Here is a 21,784-nt window from a genome sequence, read left to right as displayed (position 1 = left end):
TAGGAATCGTGACCCTGACCCCAGCGAAGCTGAAACTGGGAAGATAGAAAGATGTATCAGTGCACGCGAGGCCAGCTGTCATTCTCATCCCTGGGGGCTACAAGTCCCTTGACTATGTATACATATGCTCAGTAGCTTTCCAAAAAAATAAGGAATTTGAGAACTAGGCTATTTCTTGGAGCAAAGTAAACACTGATTTAGAAACAATGTTATAAAAGCAAAACCAAATGTCTACTTTTACGCATATTTTGTAAAAACATTAAATAATAATTTAAAGGGAAAAAGTGAGAAAGGTCTTACTAAAAATAGGTCAGGGACACTACCCCCTCCCCTTTTCCTCACTAATTCTGATACCCCAGAGTATCTTCCAAATATCTCAAAAGGTGTCCTCAAATTATCAAAACAAAATTTAAGTTAAACTGAAATTACTACCATATGTAGTACAGTGTCTGTAGGAGGGACTGGGAAGGGGTATAACTGCTAGGTGTTCCAACTCTGAGGTTATGAATTGCTGGTAATAACCAATGGGTTGTATATGAGGCACATACCTTTAGAATTGTGTTGTATATAAGCAGTAGAACCATCTGCAAGTGTTACTGCTTGCAGGCTTACACCTTCCATATTTTCTAAATTGTCACCATCTATTATAAAAAAAATAGTTATTTTCTTTAGATAACTATCATATGTGTGTGCTGTTTAAGTTAAGCTTTTTAGAAATAAAAATTAGTCAAAAGGCAGATTGCTTAACTTAGACTCAAATGGGATTTCTTATAGCATTTACAAAAAATATTTCTACACCCTACTATACCAGCATCCATACCAGGGTAAAAATGCTCATAAAAAGGCTTAGCTTTGTGTTGACTTTAGCTAAAGGAGGAGGAACAAAATAAACAGTATTGTAAGTTTTCATTTTCCCTTAAGATAAATATTTCCAAACCCACATGATCCCTTCAAATAAGATTGCTCACCTGCCACAGTTACTGCCTCTGTCAGGCACAAGGTAACATGCTGAGCCTCCATTCCTCCTCCAGGAAACTCTGTCATTCCCTGAGAATCTCGATTTATTTGGGCTAACAACATTTTCTACCTTGAAAAAAATGTAGGCATTGAGAACAAAGAACAATGTATATGAAACAAGATCTACAAACAATATTTATGAACCATAAAAAATTGCTACGGAAGTAAACAGTGTTTGAAATAAGCTGAAATTTCACTTAATATGCAGGGTAAAGTCCAGGCCATGCTTTTAATAATTCATCAGTAAACTATTGAGCACACCCAAGTCTTGCCCATCAGTTCTGTACCATGTCTAAAATTCCCATAATTAGTGTTCTTCGGGTTTAACATGGTTGAAGATTCCCACTTAGAATCCATGAATGGATTGAGTCAATCCTGTTGACTCTATCTTCAGAAATCTATGCTGAACCTGGCCACTTCTCACAAGCTTCACCATTACCTCCCTGATCCAAGCCACTACCATCTCTCACCCTGAGATGTTACTGCAATAGCATTCTAACTGGTCTCCCTGCTTCTACTGTGACTTCCCTCATCTCCTCTCAACACAACAGTCAGATTGTCCTTTTGAATGAAAAAGTTAGATCACATCTCTCTTCTGCTCAAAACCCTTTGATGATTTCTCATCAGAGTAAAGCCAAAAGTCCTTACACTAGCCTATGAGGCCAATGATCTTGCCCCATTTCTACTACTCTCCGTCTCATTCGTTCCATTTCAGTCACACTGGTGCCCTTGCTTTCCCTCAAACATACTGGATGTTCTGCTGCCTCAGGACCTTTACATTTGATGTTCCTTCTGCTTGAAACATTCTTCTTGGTATCTTCATTATTACTCCCTCATCTTCTTCCAGTCTTTGTTCAATGGCACTTCAACGAGAGCTTCCTTATTCACCTCATTGCAAACTGTACCTCCAACCCCCCAATGATGATATACCCCAGCCCTCTTCCCTCCTTTATATTTTGGCATAGTACTAATAAATTGACATATTACATGTATTTACTTGTTTTTTTCTTATCTATTTCTCTCTCAAGTAGAATGGACAGGTATTTTACCTGTTTGCTCATTGCTGACTAAAGTGCCTAAAAAGTACTTGGCACACAATAGGTGCAGAATAAATGGATGAATGGCTCTTTTACCAATCATCACCACAACCCCCTTCCTCCCTTTTCCCATCTCCGGGTCCCATTACCTCTGTAGGCCTTGAGTTGTCTCAAACATGAGTTGGGATAATTTAGCTGCCTTGAGCCAGGGAACTGGATACCAGAGCATCTCTTGAGGACCTTTCCAGGTCTAAAGATCTGATTTCAGTGTCAATATTTAAAAGAGCAATGTGCAGATAGTAGTAATAATATGCAATTATATTTATGTTAGGACTACTTGAAGATTTTTGTTTTATAAACACTATAAACTACACCCTCTTTGGATTAAAGCCAGGGACTATGGTTTAGACTCTGAAAGGTATCAGTGCTGTGATAAAAGTCAATCACGGGCTGACTTTTCAGGGATTCCTGAAATATTTCTGATCTATAACTGTTCATAAAGCAGACTGAAACTTCAATACTTCCTTGCTACTTCTAAGGGCTAACAGAGAAGCCTCAAAGTAAAACTGGTACTCTGCTGTTAAGCCCCCTGATGAGTATAGGATTGGGACAGGCTAATTTTCAGAACAAGTACTGTCACTATATAACAGAAATAAGACAAGGAAATGGAAGGGAAAACACCTATAAAAATGTAATAAGCACTCTATGATTTTTACAGTATTCATCTAGAAGACGAATTTTGAAAAAGGCAGATTACAAGTTAATTTGGGTCATGATGTTAAGAAATGCCTATGGTGTGACCATAATTCAAGCATTTGTCCTTTTCATTGAATTATCTATAAATCTCCAAATAACTGCATCAACAGGTAACTGATATATCTGCAATAAATAAAAGTTCTTTCTTGTCTGAAAGCTGGTCAAGTGTTAACTTTCTTTAGGAAGGCTTCAGGACCTATAGTTTCTATCCTAAGGGAAAATAATCTACACTAACTGTCCAGCTGGTTCCTGGACACAAACTGCTGGCAAATACATGGGGTGGTGAAGGATTCAGAAGAGATCATATGGGCACTACAACTACCAGAGATAATAAGTGATGGCAGGTACACAGCCCATCTTATTCTCAAAAAGGCTCTGTGATACAATTAATGCCCTTTGTTAGAAAATGATCAACTGGGGAAAATATGACAGCGAATAAATGAAATAAATAAGCTAGAGATCAAACACTCTATAGTTGCTCACACCATATCCACCATCATGTCTTGATTATTTCTGGCACCAACATTTTCAGGTTGTGTGAAAATAAGCATGTAAGATACACATGACACCTTTAGAAAGGGCCACCTTGCAAAAGGTAGTCAGTTTCCTGTGCTTTAATAATGAATCATGGGCCAAAATCAGACACAGAGGAGGCTGTCATGGGGGCACAACAGGAATCTCAAATGACGACATGTGTGTAATAAATAAAGTGCCTGCCTTTCTGGAAGATGATGATGGATCTTAGCATAAGAGAAAAAAACACACTTACAAAATGTAGCAAATGTTATATCCAGAATATATAAAGAAATTCTACAACTCAACATCAAAAAACTAATAACCCAATTAAAAATTGGACAAAGGACTTGAATAGAAGTTTCTCCAAAGAAGATAAACAAATGGCAAACAAACATATGAAAATATGCTCAATATAACTAATTGTCAAGGAAATGCAAATCAAAACCATAATGAGATATCACCTCACACCTGTTAGAATGCCCACTATCGGGACTTCTCTGGCAGTCCAGTGGTTAAGACTCTGCGCTTCTACTGCAGGGGTCCCAGGTTTGATTCCTGGTCGGGGAACTAAGATCCTGCAAGCCGCGTGGCACGGCCAAATAAATAAATAAAAATAAAATAAAAGCAGTATGGAGATTCCTCAAAAAATTACAAATAGAATTACCATATGATCCAGCAATCCCACTTCTGGGTACATATCCAAAAGGATTAAAAACAGAATCTCAAAGAGATATTTGCACACCTCTTCACTGCAGCATTATTCACAATAGCCAAGAGGTGGAAGCAACCTATATGTCCATCGACGGATGAATGGATAAAGAAAATGCAATTTATATATACACAATGAAATATCAGTCTTAAAAAAGAAGGAAATACTGTCATATGTTACATGGATGAACCTTGAGGACATTATTCTAAGTGAAATAAGCCAGTCACAAAAAGACAAATACTGCATGATTCCACTTATATGAGCTATCTAAAGTAGTCAAACTCTTAGAATTAGAAAGTAGAATGGTAGTTACAAGTACTAGGGGAGTTGTTGTTTGATGAGTATAGTTTCAGTTTTGCAAGATGAAAAAGTTCTAGAGATCTATCACACAACAATGTCCATATAGTTAACACTACTGTACCCTACACTTAAAAATGGTTAAGACGGTAAATTTTATGTTGTGGGTTTTTAACCATAATTTTTAGAAAAAGGTCTGAACACGTATGGAAAAATGTTAGGATCTGTTAAAAACCAAGTGGGTACATAAGCTTTTATTCAATTACTTATACAGGTACTCCTCCTTATATCTGATAGATTTCATAATTTTAAAAGTGAAAAATATCCAAAATTATTGGCAGGAAGAAAAAAAATGTCTGAAAATTGATGGTTAAAATTAGTAACTAAATACTAGCTGACTTCATCCCTTAAAAAAAAGAATCAGTGTTTCCTCAGTGGTATGAATCTACATCAGACCAATATTTTAAAATGTGAAGCCCTTAGATATTTCAAGTTTGGTCTAATTTGTTAGATACAATTATTACCACAAATGATTATGAAAATATAAATCCAATGGTCCAGGTATAAAGAACTCCAACTACAAGTAAGCTCTATTGGGGTAAGAAATGATACAAAAAGAAATCTAGATTAACAAATCTTAGAGGTCTTTTTGCATGAAGCCACAGAAGCCAGGCCTTCAGAAATTGTCAAGCTCAGATCCTAACCTCAGGCTGGTTTCACCTCAACACTTAACAGAGAAGCTATGCCATTCTATTACCTGGTCTCAATTCCAAATTTTCCTCATAAATTTACTACTATACAAAGTGCTTCTCCATTTAAGCATGGTCATTTGTGCTGCATTTTATGACATCTCCTAGCCTGGAATGAGGAAGTTCCTTAGTATAGCAACATAAAAATAGCAGGCTATCCTGTACCTTTGCAGTATGCTGATCCAGTAACACTGCTTTGATTAACATTTGTGGAAAACTGTCTTTAAATCCCTTCAATTTTATTTAAATACACCCAGGGAATAAGCATGTTCCGCTGATGAAACGTAATTCAGTTAAGTACAGAGTAGTTAGAATGTGCTGGTGAATGATGTAGAGTTTTCATAGGCTCTACAGAATGCTAAAGGGTAAAACTGAGGGATAGAGTTTATACTACCTATTTTAAAGAAGTAGAATATTCTATCAGATGGGTGAAATGTTGGAAATTGAAGGCTTTCAAGCTTTTTGCCAAGTTCCAGGACCATTCAGAAATAGAGTATTTGAAACTGACTGGCAGGTAGTTGAGATGAGGCCTAGGAGACCTAAAACTAAAATACTTGTGAGAAAAAGAGGTGAGAAGAGACAAGAATTGAGAAATGGACATCTAGGTCTAGTCATCAGGAACGTCAATTTTGGTGATGGTTTGTTCTTAACTGAACCACTGATGTGAAAAACAACCCAAAAAAATCTCTCTCAAACCTCAACAGTGTAGCATTAAAAACAGGGCTTGATAAGGGCACACCTGCATAGCTCAGTTTGCTAAGCATGCCCTGGCTTGCTTTCACTGAGACTAGGGAGTTTGAGGAAGCATCAGGAGTAAGAGAAAGTTTCTGATATATTCAAACTCAACTTCTGACATTGCTCTGTTAAAAAAAGCATAAAGTCGTTTCAAAACTATGATGCTAGATTGTACTTTATTTCCCTCAAGATAAACACTGTGTATGTTAATATTTTATTACCCAAATTGCTCATCTTGTCATAGGTAAGGGACGCAAAGCATTGTGAGACAATTATGAAAATGAGAGAGGGCACTCCTGAAACACAACTCTATAACAAAATAGATCCTCTGTCCAAAAAAGTACATTGAATAGGACACTAAACATGGATAGTTAAAACATACACCTCTAGTCAGAAATAACTGTTTGTATAGGTATTTACAAAGCATTTTTCAGATGTAATAACTTATTTGATGGAATAGTCCTGAAGGGCCATAAAAGTTCTTGGGCTCTTCCAACCTCTTCTGAACCCCCAAAGCGGTCCAGCAAACTTACATGTCTTTATTTCTTCATGGTGACTATTTAAAATATTTTCCATTTACCTCAAACCTTCTACCCCCACTCCCTCTCCTGCTATCCTCCCACCCTGTCTCCTTCACCACTTCATTTTCAGCAAATTAATCAGCTCCCAACTTCACAGAAAATATAGAAGTCATCAGAGGAATTCTCTGCCAACAAACCTCACTTCACTGTATTTCCACACATTTCTTCCTTCTCTCCTACAATATTACCTTCCTACAAGGTAAGACTAATCCTTCCAACCTGTATTCTGCATTTCATCTGTCTTTCCTCCTTAGGGATCTCAGGGATCTCTTCTGTAAACAATTTCCCTCTCTCTCCCAGTTCCTTCCCATCAATAACTTAAAAAAAACACAAAAACAGGGACTTCCCTGGTGGTCCAGTGGTTAAGACTCCACGCTCCCGATGCAAGGGGCCTGGGTTTGATCCCTGGTCAGGGAACTAGATCCCTCATGCTGCAACTAAGAGCCCACGTGCTGCAACTAAAAGATCCCGCATGCCGCAATGAAGATCCCTCACATGGCAACTAAGACCCGGCGCAGCCAAATACAAAAAATAAATATTTAAAAAAACAAAAACAAAATCGAAAAAACAAAATCTTGCCTCTGACTCAGCTACTAGTCTCCCTTTCCTCCTTATCACAGCTAGATTTCTCTAACAGTTGTTACTATTTCCTGATTTCCCACTGCTATCCATCTGGTTTCTGTCCCTAAGTATTGAAACTGCTCTCGCTGGTCACTAATCTCCACTTTAACATGAAGTTCAATGGCCATTCCTATGAATGAGAAATGAAAATATTCATCCACAGAAAGACTTATACAAGAATGTCCATAGCAACTTTATTCATAATAGTTCCAAATTGGAATGAACTCAAATGTCCATCAATAAAAGAACAGATAAAAAAGCTGTGATGGGGCTTCCCTGGTGGCGCAGTGGTTGAGAATCTGCCTGCCAATGCAGGGGACGTGGGTTCGAGCCCTGGTCCAGGAAGATCCCACATGCCGCGGAGCAACTAAGCCCGTGTGTTACAACTACTGAAACCCATTCACCCTAGAGCCTTCACGCTACAACTACTGAAGCCCACACACTCAAGGGCCCGCGTGCTGCAACTACTGAGCCCACCTGCTGCAACTAGTGAAACCTGTGCACCAAGAGCCGGTGCTCCGCAACAAGAGAAGCCACTCACCGCAATGAAGAGTAGCCCCCACTCACCGCAATGAAGAGTAGCCCCCGCTCGCCGCAACTAGAGAAAGCCCTCGCACAGCAACGAAGACCCAACGCAGCTAAAAAAAAAAAAAAAGTGATGGATACTTTTCTGTCTTATATTGGGTTTGATATCACTGACCTTTATCTCCTTCTTAGAACATTCTCTCACCTTGGCTTCTATGACTTCCACACGCTCCTGGTTTTTTCCAGCTTCCTAGCTAATCCTTTTCCATTTCTCCTATGGGTTCCTAAATATTGAGAACCCGCAAGTTTCCGTCCTAGTTTGTTTTTTCATTTTATGCACTTTTCCTCTTGGAATATCATATCCATTCCATTGGCTTCAAAGATCTCTGGAATTTATAAGCTCTTTAAAATCTATCTAGTCCTTTCTCTTTTTTTTTTTTTTGATTTTTAAAAATTTTTTATTGGAGTAGAGTTGATTTACAATGTTGTGTTACTTTCTGCTATACTAGGTCTTCTTTAATTTCAGCAATATTTTCTAGTTTTCAGGGTATAAGTTTTTCATCTTCTTGATTACATTTATTCCTAGGTATTTTATTCTTTTGGATGCTATTGTAAATGGAATTGTTTTTTTGATTTCCTTTCAGATTGTTCATTGCTGGTATATAGAATCAAAACAGATTTTGGGGGCTTCCCTGGTGGCGCAGTGGTTGAGAATCCGCCTGCCAATGCAGGGGACACGGGTTCGAGCCCTGGTCTGGGAAGATCCCACATGCCGCGGAGCAACTGGGCCCGTGAGCCACAACTACTGAGCCTGCACGTCTGGAGCCTGTGCTCCGCAACAAGAGAGGCCTCGATAGTGAGAGGCCCGCGCACCGCGATGAAGAGTGGCCCCCGCTTGCCGCAACTAGAGAAAGCCCTCGCACAGAAACGAAGACCCAACACAGCCAAAAATAAATAAATAAATAAATAATTTTAAAAAACAAAAAACAAAAAAACAGATTTTTGTGGGTTGTCCATGCTTTCTTTAAACATACTTACTGATGCCCACATCATGTGGGATGCTTGTAGCTTGTGGGCTACACTCTAGTATCCCCTGTCAATGCTGATCCCACCAGCTGAGATGTACTTACCAATATTCATTTCCCACTTTCTTTCTTACTAACACCATCCTGAGATAGCAATATTCCCAGCCAAGAAATTATATTCTCCAGCCTCTCCTCGAGACAGGAGTGGGCATGTGACTACATTCTGGCTAACAAAATCTAAGTAGGAATTATTGGGTAGGGCTTCCAGGAAAACTCCTTTACAAGATGGGCTAGCTCAGTTAGTATATATCTTTTGCCCTTTTATATTCTCCTTCTTCCTTCCTGGAGGTTGGCTTTAATGACTGGAGCTCCAGCAGTTATCCTATGGCCTCTGAGGGAATCTTAAATATGAAAGCTGTGTGCTAGATGACAGACAGGAGAACAGAAGGAACCTGAGTCCCTGATGATTTTATGGAACTACACAGCCCTGGCTGCCTACCTCTGGACTTCTCTTTTCATTAGAAAAATTAAATCCAGAATTTAAGTTATAGATTTTTCAGATCTCTATTATATAACAATTCCTATTTTAATCAGAATTTTATATCTGTTGTTGCAGGAAACAGAACCTAGAGAAGGTGGAATCAGGGAGGAGGTAGGGTCTGGGGCAGTGAAGAAACAGATTTTTTCAGGCTGGAAAACATGATTTTTTTTTTTCGGCTGTGTCGTGCGTTTGTGGGATCCTAGTTTCTCCATCAGGGATTGAACCCGGGCCGTCAGCACTGAAAGCGTGGAGTCCTAACCACTGGACTGTCACAGGGAATTCCCAAGGTGAACTTTTTAATACAGAAGTGAAATATATATATGTATAACTGAGTCATTTTGTTGTACAGAAGAAATTAACACAACATTGTAAATCAACTATACTTCAATAAAATTTAAAAAAAAATAAAGTGACAGAAGTGAAATATTTATTCCCAATGTTGCCTGTCTTATCTTGGAAAGCAGATCATAAACCAACTGAGGCAGTAGCTTTAGGGGTAGTGGTAGGAAAATTCAGATTGTTGGTGTGTTTCTTTGATGGAAAGAGGAACTCACAGTAGAGCCAGCCAGTTTGCAAGAAGAGATGATTGGAGCATAGCTTTACTAAGGAAGGAACTCTGCCTAAAGCCTGAAATCTAAATTGACTAGAACCCCATAATTTGGTCCCTTGCTCAGCTGAAAAAGCCATCTGCTTCTGTATCCCAAATTGGACAGGCCATTGGTGGTGCCAGCAAAGTGGTTACCTTGGAAGGAGATAAGACTGTGGCTTAAAGGCCTTTTTAAAGCATCTTTCACCTGCCAGCCCTCACGAATGAGCTCATCTATTGTTTCTATGACAGTGGCCATTAAGTTAAGAGAGGAGTTGATGGGCAGAGCTCAGAGGTCAGCAATAAAGAGCCAACAACTCTAGAGGAGAGTTTTCGCTGTAGTTGTTTGTTTACATATGGAAGCAAATTTACCGGAAGCAAAGAGACTAGAAGCTACTAAGTTTTTGAGGGATTGTATTTGAGGCCATTCCTGGGTCCTGGAATCTACATCACCAGGAAGTGGGCTGCGCTGGTCTATCAGTTAGGATCCAATCTGGAGACAGAAAACATATCAGTTATTTTAAAAAAGAGAGCATTTAATATAAATAATTGTTAAGCAGATGTTAGAGAACCAAAAAGGCAAAAAGAAACTAAAGTATCATAAAAAGAGTAACTTCAAGAAGCAGTTACCGGGACTTCCCTGGTGGCACAGTGGCTAAGAATCAGCCTGCCAATGCAGGGGACATGGGTTCGAGCCACGGTCCAGGAAGATCCCACATGCAGCGGAGCAACTAACCCCATGCGCCACAACCACCGAGCGTGTGCTCTACAGCCTGCGAGCCACAACTACTGAGCCTGTCCACCACAACCACTGAAGCCCACCCACCTAGAGCCCATGCTCCGCAACAAGAGAAGCCACCACAATGAGAAACCTGCGCACCGCAACGAAGAGTAGCCCCCGCTCGCCGCAACTAGAGAGAGCCCAGCCCGCGTGCAGCAACGAAGACCCAACGTAGCCAAAAAGAAATAAAATAGATAAATAAATTAAAAAAAAAAAAAGAAGCAGTTACCACCCATACCGCTGTGGCATCACAGGGAAGAGTGTGGAATCATTTCAATTTAGAAGCTGGAACTAGGGTGGCCAGATTTTGCAAAGAAAAACACCGAACACCAGTTAAATCTGAATTTCAAATAAACAAGGAATTATTTTATATGTAAATATGTCCCAAGTATCACAGGGGACATACATATACTAAAAATTATTCATAGTCTAGTCCTTTCTCTTAAGGGCTCCTGATCTATATATCTAGCTGCTTACTGGCCTTGGTGACCTTCATGGTCCACAGTCACCTCCATCTCAAAACAGTTTGCCACAAAATTCTACTTTTGTATTTTCTCCCTCAATGATAAACGCAGTAACCTACCCAGTAGTCAAATCCCCCTTATTCTCCAACCGATCACTAAGAACTATCACTCTACCTCCTAAATATCTGTCAAATCCATTCGCTTCTCTTATTAGGTTGTCTTAATTCAGGGTACCATCACCGCTTGGGTTACTACATCGGCCTCCTAAAATCCACTCCTACCCTCCTCCAATCTAATCTCCAAAGCACAGTCCAAGTGCTTTCAGATCCAATCAGAGCATTTCTCTGTCTCAAAACCTTCAAAACTTTCCCATTTCCCCATATAGTCCAAATATGATCTGGATTCTACTAACTTCTCCAATAAGACGGACAATCATCCTGGGTTGCCCAAGACTGAGAAGCTTCCTGGGTCATGGGACTCTCAGTTCTTTTTTTTTTTTTTTTTTTTTTGGTGGGGGGGGGGGGGGGGGGGGCGGGGCCGGGGACACTTTGTTATAAAACTGGGATAGTCTTGGGCAAACCAAGACAAGTTGGTCACTCTATCTTCCAGTCTTGTTCTAGCACAACCTCACATTCTACACTCCAGCAATACTGTTTAAAATTCTAGTAGTTAATGATACTGGTATCATTTAATAATAATATTAATTAAAATGTTAATAATACTAATAAATAAAAAGGATTATAATGATAACTAACCCGGGCTTCCCTGGTGGCGCAGTGGTTGAGAATCTGCCTGCCAATGCAGGGGACGCGGGTTCAAGCCCTGGTCTGGGAAGATCCCACATGCCGCGGAGCAACTAGGCCCGTGAGCCACAATTACTGAGCCTGCGCGTCTGGAGCCTGTGCTCGGCAACGAGAGGCCGCGATAGTGAGAGGCCCGCGCACCGCGATGAAGAGTGGCCCCCGCTTGCCACAATTAGAGAAAGCCCTCACACAGAAACGAAGACCCAACACAGCCATACATACATACATACATACATACATACATACATACATAAAAAGAATGTAAGCAGACAAGAATAGCATTAAAAAAAATAAATAAAAAATAAAAAAAATGATAACTAACCCTTCCAAAACACTATATGCCAGGCATTACTACTAATTCATTGAATCCTTCTAGCAATCCTATGAATTAAGTACCATTTTATCACAATTTTGCAGACCAAGAAAGTGAAGCTCACAAAGGTTAAATGATGTCCTTAACTTCACAACATAAGTAAGTGGCAAAGTCAACCTTCTAACCATTTGGCTCAACAACTTTTACATGAGCTGCTGGATTATTTGCCACTCCCAGAACAGCCCAAGGTGTCTCCTGCATCTGGGCTCTGAACACTGCTATTCATACCCTCTAGAATACTCTTCCTCCTCTCTTTACTTGGCTAAATTCTTCAGATTCCACCAGAAAGTTTTATCTGAACTCCCCAAATTGGGTCAGAATGCTTTACATGTACTTCCCAAGATACTCTGTCCATACCCTTATAATAACACTTATCACAGTATAATTACCTGTTTTTCTCCAGACTGGAAGCAGTATATTTACAGTAACCAGCTACTAAAACATATCTAAGGAGGATTTCCCTATAGATAGATTGGAAAGTATGGGTTATACCTAGGAAGGAATGCTTATGAGCGGTAGTATAACACTATACTTAAGAATAAGGACTCTGGAGCCAAACAGCCTGTTTCAAAATCTCATTTTACCACATATTATCTATGTGACCTTGGGCAAGTTACTTAACCATGCTGTGCCACAGTTTCCCTATCTGTAAAAGGAAGATACTTCACAGAGGTATTGTGAGGTATCTGTGTTAAATACAAAGCACTTGTAACAGCACATGGCATTATATATATGTTTGCTATAAATGCTTATCAGTAGTTTAAAGCTAAATGAGAAGAGACTGTACGGCTCTATCTCTTGTCTTATTCACTATTTTCTCCTACTACTGTAAAAGGGTATTGTCAGAGGAGAAAGAAGACAAAAAAAAAAGTTTCAGAGATGTGTTATTCAAGAGGAACTTTCCTCTTGCTCATGCTTTTCCTTTTTGAAAATATCTTTACTGAGAAATAATTCACATATCACAAAATGTACCCATTTAAGGTGTACAATTCAATGACTTTAGTATATTCAGAGTTGTACAATCACCACAACCTGAATTCACAATATTTTTATCACCCCCTAAAAGAAAACCCTACCTCCCCCTTTCCAAAGCCCTAGGCAACCACTAATCTACTTTCTATCTCTCTAGATTTGCTTATTCTGGACACTTCATGTAAATGGAATCATAGTATGTGGTCTTTTGTGACTGCCTTCTTTCACTTATACATAATGTTTTCAAGGTTTCTCCATAAAAAAATAAAAAAAAATTTCAATCCATAAAAATAATGAATCACTATGTTGTACACCTTAAAAGAATAATAATGTAAATCAACTATACTTCAATTTTAAAAAGGTAAAAAAAAAAAAATCTCCTTTTCCTTCTGAAAGTCTTTTTCCCCAAAAAAGGAAGACAAAAAATAATTTCTAAAGGTGATTTTAGGGACTTCCCTGGTGGCGCAGTGGTTAAGAATCTGCCTGCCAATGCAGGGGACACGGGTTCGAGCCCTGGTCGGGGAAGATCCCACATGCCGTGGAGCAACTAAGCCCACGTGCCACAACTACTGAGCCCTCCTGCCACAACTACTGAAGGGCGCATGCCTAGAGCCCATGCTCCGCAACAAGAGAAGCTACCACAATGAGAAGCCCGCGCACCACAACGAAGAGTAGCACCGGCTCACCACAACTACAGAAAGCCCGTGAGCAACAACAAAGACCCAACGCAGCCAAAAATAAATAAATAAATTTATTTTAAAAATAAGATAAAATAAAGGTGATTTTAAGTAATTGACTTTAAAAATTTTTTTATTTATTTTTGGCCATGCTGCCACATGTGGGATCTTAGCTCCCTGACCAGGGATCGAACCTGTGCCCCCTGCAGTGGAAGCTCAGAGTCCTAGCCACTTCACTGCCAGGGAATTCCTTAAATAACTGACTTTTAATAACAGACATTTATCTCCTAGTATATTTTCCTTAAATATTATCTTCTCAACAATAAGCATGTCCACTTACAAAAAGCTCCCCAGTTGAATCTAACATTCACTCCTCATTTAAAAACACAGATCTATAATCCATCAACTAAAAACATTTACATACATTCCTAGGTCTCAAATCAAACTGCCCCATCCAAAAGTCTGCCAGTGATTCTTTTTCCTCTCAGCATTTCTGTTTGAAAGGACAAATGCCAGAGGAAAGGGAAGACACTATCCAATAGGTAGGTGGGGAGGTCTCCTAGGAATGTACCACGTTGTCATTCATTTTATATCAAAATACATCTTGTTTTCTGTCTGAATTAAACACAACACATTCCATATACACCATTAAGGTTTGCCAATTCATCTTTCCACTCTAATCAATTTGCCATATGGACTTGGCTATTTCCACCAAACCCAGACAACAGATTAAAATGATCAAAAGTCATCCTTGACTAAACCCTCATTCTTAAATTCACAATAGGGCAATTGTCAACTCCATTATTTTTTTTTAATGGAACCATATATATGGGAACTTGGTATGACAGAGAGCATTTCATCTTTTTAATTTTTTTTGGCCACACTGCCCAGCTTGTGGGATCTTAGTTCCCGGACCAGGGATTGAACCCAGGCCCTCAGCAGTGAGAGTGTGGAGTCTTACCCACTGGACCATCAGGGCATTCCCCTCAACTCCGTGATTTTTATCCTTCAAAACCTTTCTTGTCCAACTCCTCACACATTAACTACTGCAATAACTTCTTTACTGCTTTCTTTGCTCCAGTCTCTCATCCTTCCAGTCCAGTAACACCGCCAACTACCTTATTTTGTCTTGTACAACAGCAGAATTTTCATTGCATACAATATTGTAATAAAAATTTAAGTTAATAAGATTAATTCCCACTAGCTTAATAAATCAAATCTTTTCGTTTCCTGGTTTTCTTCTTTAACTCTTGCTGTCCACACACATACGTAATTTTTTATAGCAGAACCTCCCCGAAATGGGACTAGGAGATGAGGGTGGACTGGGGACGGGGCTTTTAACTTCTACTGTATACATTCCATAAGTTAAAAAGAAATTTACCATGTATTATTTTCATGGTTTTAGAACTAGTTACTTAAAAAAAAAAAAAAGTTACTATAAACAGAAGCATTAATAAAGTAAGGAGCACCTAACTTTGCCTCAGGTATGCAAAGATGATTACATGTGAATATGGGCATAAGAAAGATAAATAAACATTTCCTAGGGGTAGGAAGAGTAGAGAAGGCAGTCCAGACACAGGGAACAGCCTTTAATTGTCACTGGCTCTTCCACGTGCCTCTGTTGCTCACTACCAAGATCTCAGTCCATTATCATCTGAATCCTACAGTATTTGCTGATATTTGGCCTGTAGCCCTCGTCACTTTGAATTACCAATCATGTTTTAATTATTATAGATTTCATCTGTATGTTTTATAATTTGCCGGCCTGCTATGCAGTTGAATCCTGCTCTCAGCTCCAGGCAATTAACCTGCTGGTGAGCTTCCATTTCCTCTTTTGATAAAATGGGAGAACACTCACCTGATAGGGCTGTTGTAAAAGAATTATGTGAAATAAATGTACATAAAGCCCTTAGCACTCAAGATGTATTCAAAACATGCCAGTTTTCTTTCTACAGGTGAGGAAAGTGAGGTTTACAGAACCTTGTTTTTGGCTGAAAGGCTTCTGATTCCGTTCCTTTCTCTTCTTAGTCCTTTTACTCCCACATCCAATGTTCCCAATTAGACTATAAGCCTTCTAAGGTAGGTACTCTGTCCTAGGGGTCGTTGGAATTTTGACACCTAAGATTATATGTTCAATAAACATCTAATGAGTTTAACATAACTCATGTTGCAGAGTGCTTTTCAATGGTCCTCCATTGTACACATCCAACCATGCATGCTGACCTTCTACTTCCTAGAACACACCTAACTCTTCCTGTTTTCGCACATATTGTTCAGTGTCACCTCCTATCTAAAATATCCATTCTACCACCACCCTCTTATTCTCTATCACAGAACTCTTATCTTGTTCATAGCACTTATCAGAATTTCTTTTTTTTTTTTTTTTTGTGGGCCATTTTTAAAGTCTTTATTGAATTTGTTACAATACTGCTTCTGTTTTATGTTTTGGGTTTTTGGCGCAAGGCATGTGGGATCTTAGCTCTCTGACCAGGAATAGAACCCAAGCCCCCTGCATTGGAAGGCGAAGTCTTAACCACTGGACTGCCAGGGAAGTCCCACTTATCAGAATTTCTAAGTGAACTCTAAGTTCCATGATAGCAGGAACCACCCTCTGTCCTGTTCACTCTTGAATTCCCAGTGCCTAAAAGAATGCCTGGCACATGCTACACAATTACTAAAGATTTATTGAACAAATGAATACAATTAGTATGAGGACATGGCTAGTTAATTGCCTAAAACAGGATTAAAGATTAGGTCTTCTTTTATTCCAATGCTCTTTTCATTGTGCCTCACTTCTTATATTACTGTATATTTTATGTATATAGCATGTATAAACTGCCATTAATTTAAATGATTCCAACTTCTTGTGACCATTACATCCATACTACATAAATCTCTGTATTTTCAAAATGAGGACAAATGCATTCGTCATTATTTAACTTAAAGGTGTATATAAACAGCACAACATTCATGCTCTGCCATATTATGTACAGTAGTCAAAATACTGTATCATTCTAGGAACTACAGACATCCTGTATTTTAAAAAGTTAAAGAAGTTGGTACTTGGTAGGTTACTGAATAACTCAGTTGAGAGACTGGGCTTTTGAGCCAGTCATAGGTTCAAGTCCAAGCGTTGCTGTATAACAGTTGGTCAAGTTACTCTAAACTTCAGTTGACGAAACAGGGATAACTCCAGTACTTGACTTAGGTTTGCAGCGAAGATAAGTTTATGTATATATGTACACCACTCAACAAATCATTTAACTCAGTGCCTAGTCAAAGTTAAGTGCTGAGTAAAGTGGGGTTTTTTGTTCTTTTTTGTTTATTTTGCCTCGGCTCACGGCTTGCAGGATCATAGTTCCCCGACCAGGGATTGAACCCAGGCCAGGGCAGTGAAAGCGCCAAGTCCTAACCACTGGACCGCCAGGGAATTCCCGTAAAGTGGTATTTTAAGTACAAAAAATGTAGTTTGGAGTTAAATGCCTGTGTCTCCACATTAATGGACAAGTTATTTCCACAGGGTAGAGAGTTCCCACTGCGGCACAGTTTTAAAATGGGATTAGATTTATGGGAAAGTATGGAGAAAGCTGTATTACTGTTTTCGATTTTTTATTTCTATGAGGAAGAGGAAGATTTCCAGTCTAAATCCATCTTTAAAACAAAATCACTTTGATTTTGACAGTACGGTAAAGTTTAAAACACTGTCTCAGGGACTTCTCTGGTGGTGCAGGGTTGGGAGTCTGCCTGCCAATGCAGGGAACACGGGTTCAAGCCCTGGTCTGGGAAGATCCCACATGCCGCGGAGCAACTAAGCCCGTGCGTCGCAACTACTGAGCCTTCGCTCTAGAGCCCAAAAACCACAACTACTGAAGCCCATGCACCTAGAGCCTGTGCTCTGCAACAAGAGAAGCCACCGAACTGAGAAGCCCACGCACCACAATGAAGAGTAGCCGCCACTTGCTGCAACTAGAGAAAGCCCCCGCGCAGCAACAAAGACCCAACGCAGCCAAAAATTAATTAATTAATTAATTAAAAAACAAAAAACAGGGCTTCCCTGGTGGTGCAGTGGTTGAGAATCTGCCTGCTAATGCAGGGGACACGGGTTCGAGCCCTGGTCTGGGAAGATCCCACATGCCGCAGAGCAACTGGGCCCGTGAGCCACAACTACTGAGCCTGCACGTCTGGAGCCTGTGCTCCGCAACAAGAGAGGCCACGATAGTGAGAGGCCCGCGCACCGCGATGAAGAGTGGCCCCCGCTTACCGCAACTAGAGAAAGCCCTCGCACAGAAACGAAGACCCAACACAGCCAAAAATAAATAAATAAAAATAAATTAAAAAAAAAAAACTTAAAACAAAACAAAAAACAAAAAACACTGTCTCACAAAAGCCATCCCTTAAAATGCAAATTAAGCAAAGATCAATGACTCAAGCAACCCAACTCTTTAAAAAATCACTATGTCCTGAAACAAAGCCAGGAGCAAAAAGACTCAGAACTGGGTAAAACCTCAGATTAAAAACCAAAAACAAAAACTAGATAAAAACTTCAAAATTAAGTAATGATGAGAACATCAGGACTCAGAAAGTTCTCCTCCCATGATCATAAACTGTACCTACATTATAAATATTTAATAACAGCTAAAGTAATAGTAGAGGCACAATTCCCCAAAACAGCTAGGTCATCTTTCCATGAAGAATATGATGAATCCTTACTTCACAGCAATATCCCAACCTGCAGCAAAGGGCAATGGACATTTTGCAAATCATATATCTGATAAAGGACCTTTATATAAGAAACTCTTAGAACTCAATAATAGATAAACAATCCAATTTTAAAATGGGGGAAAGACCCAAATAGACATTTCCAAAAAGAAAATATACAAATGGCCAATAAGCATATGAAAAAATGCTCAGCACCATTAGCCACTGGAAAATGCAAATCAAAATCACAAGAGATACCACTTCGTACCCACTAGGATGGCTACCATCAAAAAGACTGATAATAACAAGTGTTGGCAAGGATATGGAGAATGGGAGCTCTCATACACTGCTGGTAGGAATGTAAAATGGTACACCCACTTTGGAAAAGTTTGACAGTTCCTCAAAACATTGAACACAGAGTTACCATATGACCAAATGACCAAGAAATCCTACTCCTAGGTATATATATACACACAGAGAAATAAAAACAAATGTCCACATAAAAACTTGTTCCGCAACTGTTCATGGCAGCATTATGCGTCATAGACAAAAAGTGGAAGCAACCTAAATTGTCCATCAACAGATGAATGGATAAATAAAAGGTGTTACATCCATACAGTGAAATATTTGGCAATTAAAAGAAATGAAGTACTCATATATGCTGTAACATGCATGAATCTTGCAAATATCATGCTAAATGAAAGAAGCCAGTCACAGAAGTCCACATACTGTGTGATTCCATTTTTATGAAATGTTGGGAATAGACAAATCTGTAGATTAGTGCTTGGGGAAGGAGGAGTGTTATGGGGAAATGGGGAGTAACTTAGTGGATACAGAGTTATTTGGGGGGTGATGAACATGTTTTAAAATTTTGGTGATGGTGGCACAACTCTGAATACATTAAACCTACCTAATTATTATAATACTTTAAATGGGTGAATTGTAAAGGTATATAAATTATATCAATAAAGCCATTATTTTAAAAAAATAAAAGACAGCTATGGAAGAAATAGGCACTCAAGTATTTGTACACTAAATAATTTCCAAAGTAATAAAAATACACCTGGATAAATTAGTTACCTGTCTTACCTGAGCTTTTGTATGATCTTATTACCTATTCTCTTACTAAACACTTAACAATGAACTGAAACTAAGCACTTAGCAAGAGAATATATTAAATATTGCACAGATTTTTGTCAACTACAGCAAAACACAAGTATCTTCTAGTAAGGTTCGGGACAAAGCCGACCACAACCTCGAACCTACAATTTTTCACATCCCCACTAGACTATACCAGCTGATTAGACACTTCCAAAGGCTTAAACTGATTTTAAACAAATAATCAGTTTAGCAATTGTATTCTTATCTACTTTTTACTTAACTTCCTTAATGCGTAAACTTAAATGTTAAAAAAAGCAAAAGGGGAGAGAATAAAAATGGATTTACGTTCCACAATAAAATATTACAAAGCAACGAAAGCATTCGTTCACTCTTTGGCCAAAACCGAGAAAAAAGGAGAATGATAAAATTGACAATTTCGAATATTCGCTGTTAGACCTCAATGACCATAAAAAATAATTTTTTTTTTTTTTTTTAAGTGAGGGAAACAAGAAATCTGTGCAGGATCAGAGTGGGAGGAAATTCTGGGTGCGATCTACAGGAGGGATGCCGACCGGGCCCTCGACCAGTTCTGCCGCCGGCGCCCCAGCTGGTGCCTGGTGCCGACCGGGGTCCAGCGTCTCAGCCGGAGGGGCTTCGCCTCGGCGGCGCCAGGGGACTCGCTCCGCGCGGAGGTCAGGCCGAGAAGCGCCGCCGGGCTCCCAAGGGCTCCACCCTCCCCTCCTTCACTCCCTCCCCTCGGCGGTCCCCTGAGGGGAACAGGCGGGGCGCAGTGCGCAGAGACAAGGGCGGGGGGTGGGGGTGCGTCCTCAGTGAGAAAAGCTCCGCCGCCCGAGTGGCGGCCGCGGGTTATTAATAAACTCCGCTTCTGCCCAGGCGTCTCTACCGCGGCCGGCCGTAGGATCTGCAAGGCCTACGGCGGAGACTGAGGAGCCGGAGTCCGAGCCCGGGCCCAAGCGGGCCCGCGCCGCTACGCTGAGTGCGGCGGCCGGGCGGAGAATAATGCACACTGGGTAAAAACACATTTATATACGAACCTCCGAGAAAATTTTCCAACAATTCCTTCGTCCGACCACCATGCACCAGGACAGGAAACAGCCGCCCGGCCCCTCAACCCCGCAACCAGCATAGTGGGTCTGAGGCCCGCCCCCAGCCTCCATTGGGCTGTCATTACGTCACTCACTGGACGCTTCCTGCTTGCCATTGGCTCAAATTTAGGCGACGCGAAAGGAGACCGCCTTATCCACGCCCCTTTTCCTGACGTCAGCCTCGCCTGGCCTTACAGCCAGCGCCTGAGTGGCTTACCCAAAGTGCGGAACGAAATTTTCTGCTTCTGACTGGTTGGCAGAACCGCTCGTCCCAGCGCGACACCGCCTCGCTGACAAGTGAATTATGCAGATTCTGTGGCCCCAGCAGGAGGCGCCATTTTGTAGCGAGGGAGGGAGGCTGGTCCTTGTGACTAGCCGGGAGGGAGAAGGGTTCACAGACGCCATTTTCCCCACAGGGGCTAGGAGGTGGCCTTGGCTCTCCCGGTGGGCTTGCTGGAGCGCGTTCTGGAGACCGGGTGGGCTTTGCCTAGCAATTGCCGAGTGTCGTCCCGTTGGGAGGGAAGTGGTAGGGTGGGGAAGGACAGGATGGGACGCCTCACCGCTCCCTGGGGGCTCTCGGTGCCAACTGAGGCCTTTGGTCTTGGGCGGAGGCTCTGCTTTTCCGAGAGCTGCTGTATGCCTGTCACTGGCTGCCAAGTCTCCCTTTGCTTTTCCAGTCGCCGGGGCATCATCATTGGTAGGAGGATGGGCCTCCTGCCTTAGCTGAAGCTCCGGGGTAGCTCGACAACGCGGCGGTGGTCTTGGACTCTGCTGGGAGACACTGCGGTTGCTTTTGCGCTTTCATGTTCCTTAGGTTCAAATTTTGAAGTCGTCTGTAATGGTGTCGCTAACTTCTTTTTTACTTAACCTTTTGTGTGTGTCGCGAATTAAAGGAAAGTCAAAAGGCTGAGGAAAGCATTGACTCGGTCTCCCCAGTATTAAGAATGGATACAAATTAGTTGTGAAGTTTAGGTAGTGTTTCTTGTAGCTCTCAACCCAGAATTTTTCTAAGCTATTAGAAATACTAGTCATTTCAGGAGTATTCAGTATGTATTCATATGCTTGGGCAACCAGGCTGAATAAAGATGAGGTAAAGTGTGTAGACTCAAGATTT

The 21,784-nt window shown here is 40.5% G+C and overlaps 1 protein-coding gene across 11 annotated transcripts in view; it reads right to left on the bottom strand.

Moving 5' to 3' along the window:
• ZNF143 (zinc finger protein 143) overlaps positions 1-20,697 on the bottom strand; it is a 61,010-nt gene extending 40,313 nt beyond the window's left edge. For 2 of the 11 annotated variants that reach the window (XM_036860193.1, XM_036860201.1), the window contains exons 1-3: positions 20,620-20,697; positions 969-1,087; positions 549-641 (exon numbers count right to left, since the gene is read on the bottom strand). In XM_036860193.1, coding sequence (XP_036716088.1) covers positions 549-641; positions 969-1,080 — 205 coding nt within the window. In that variant the 5' untranslated portion in view covers positions 1,081-1,087; positions 20,620-20,697. Of the gene's footprint in view, positions 1-548; positions 642-968; positions 1,088-2,203; positions 2,770-3,794; positions 3,817-7,585; positions 7,605-10,067; positions 10,189-12,505; positions 13,208-20,619 lie in introns of those variants that run through there. The other 9 variants (XM_036860190.1, XM_036860191.1, XM_036860194.1 and 6 more) reach the window with 8 other exon arrangements.
• Positions 20,698-21,784: the final 1,087 nt, after the last annotated feature.

The sequence above is a fragment of the Balaenoptera musculus genome, chromosome 8 (assembly GCF_009873245.2).
Source record: "Balaenoptera musculus isolate JJ_BM4_2016_0621 chromosome 8, mBalMus1.pri.v3, whole genome shotgun sequence".
Classification (NCBI taxonomy): Eukaryota; Metazoa; Chordata; class Mammalia; order Artiodactyla; family Balaenopteridae; genus Balaenoptera; species Balaenoptera musculus.
Note: the sequence above shows the minus strand (reverse complement) of the source record. Positions and strands in the feature narration are given on the sequence as shown.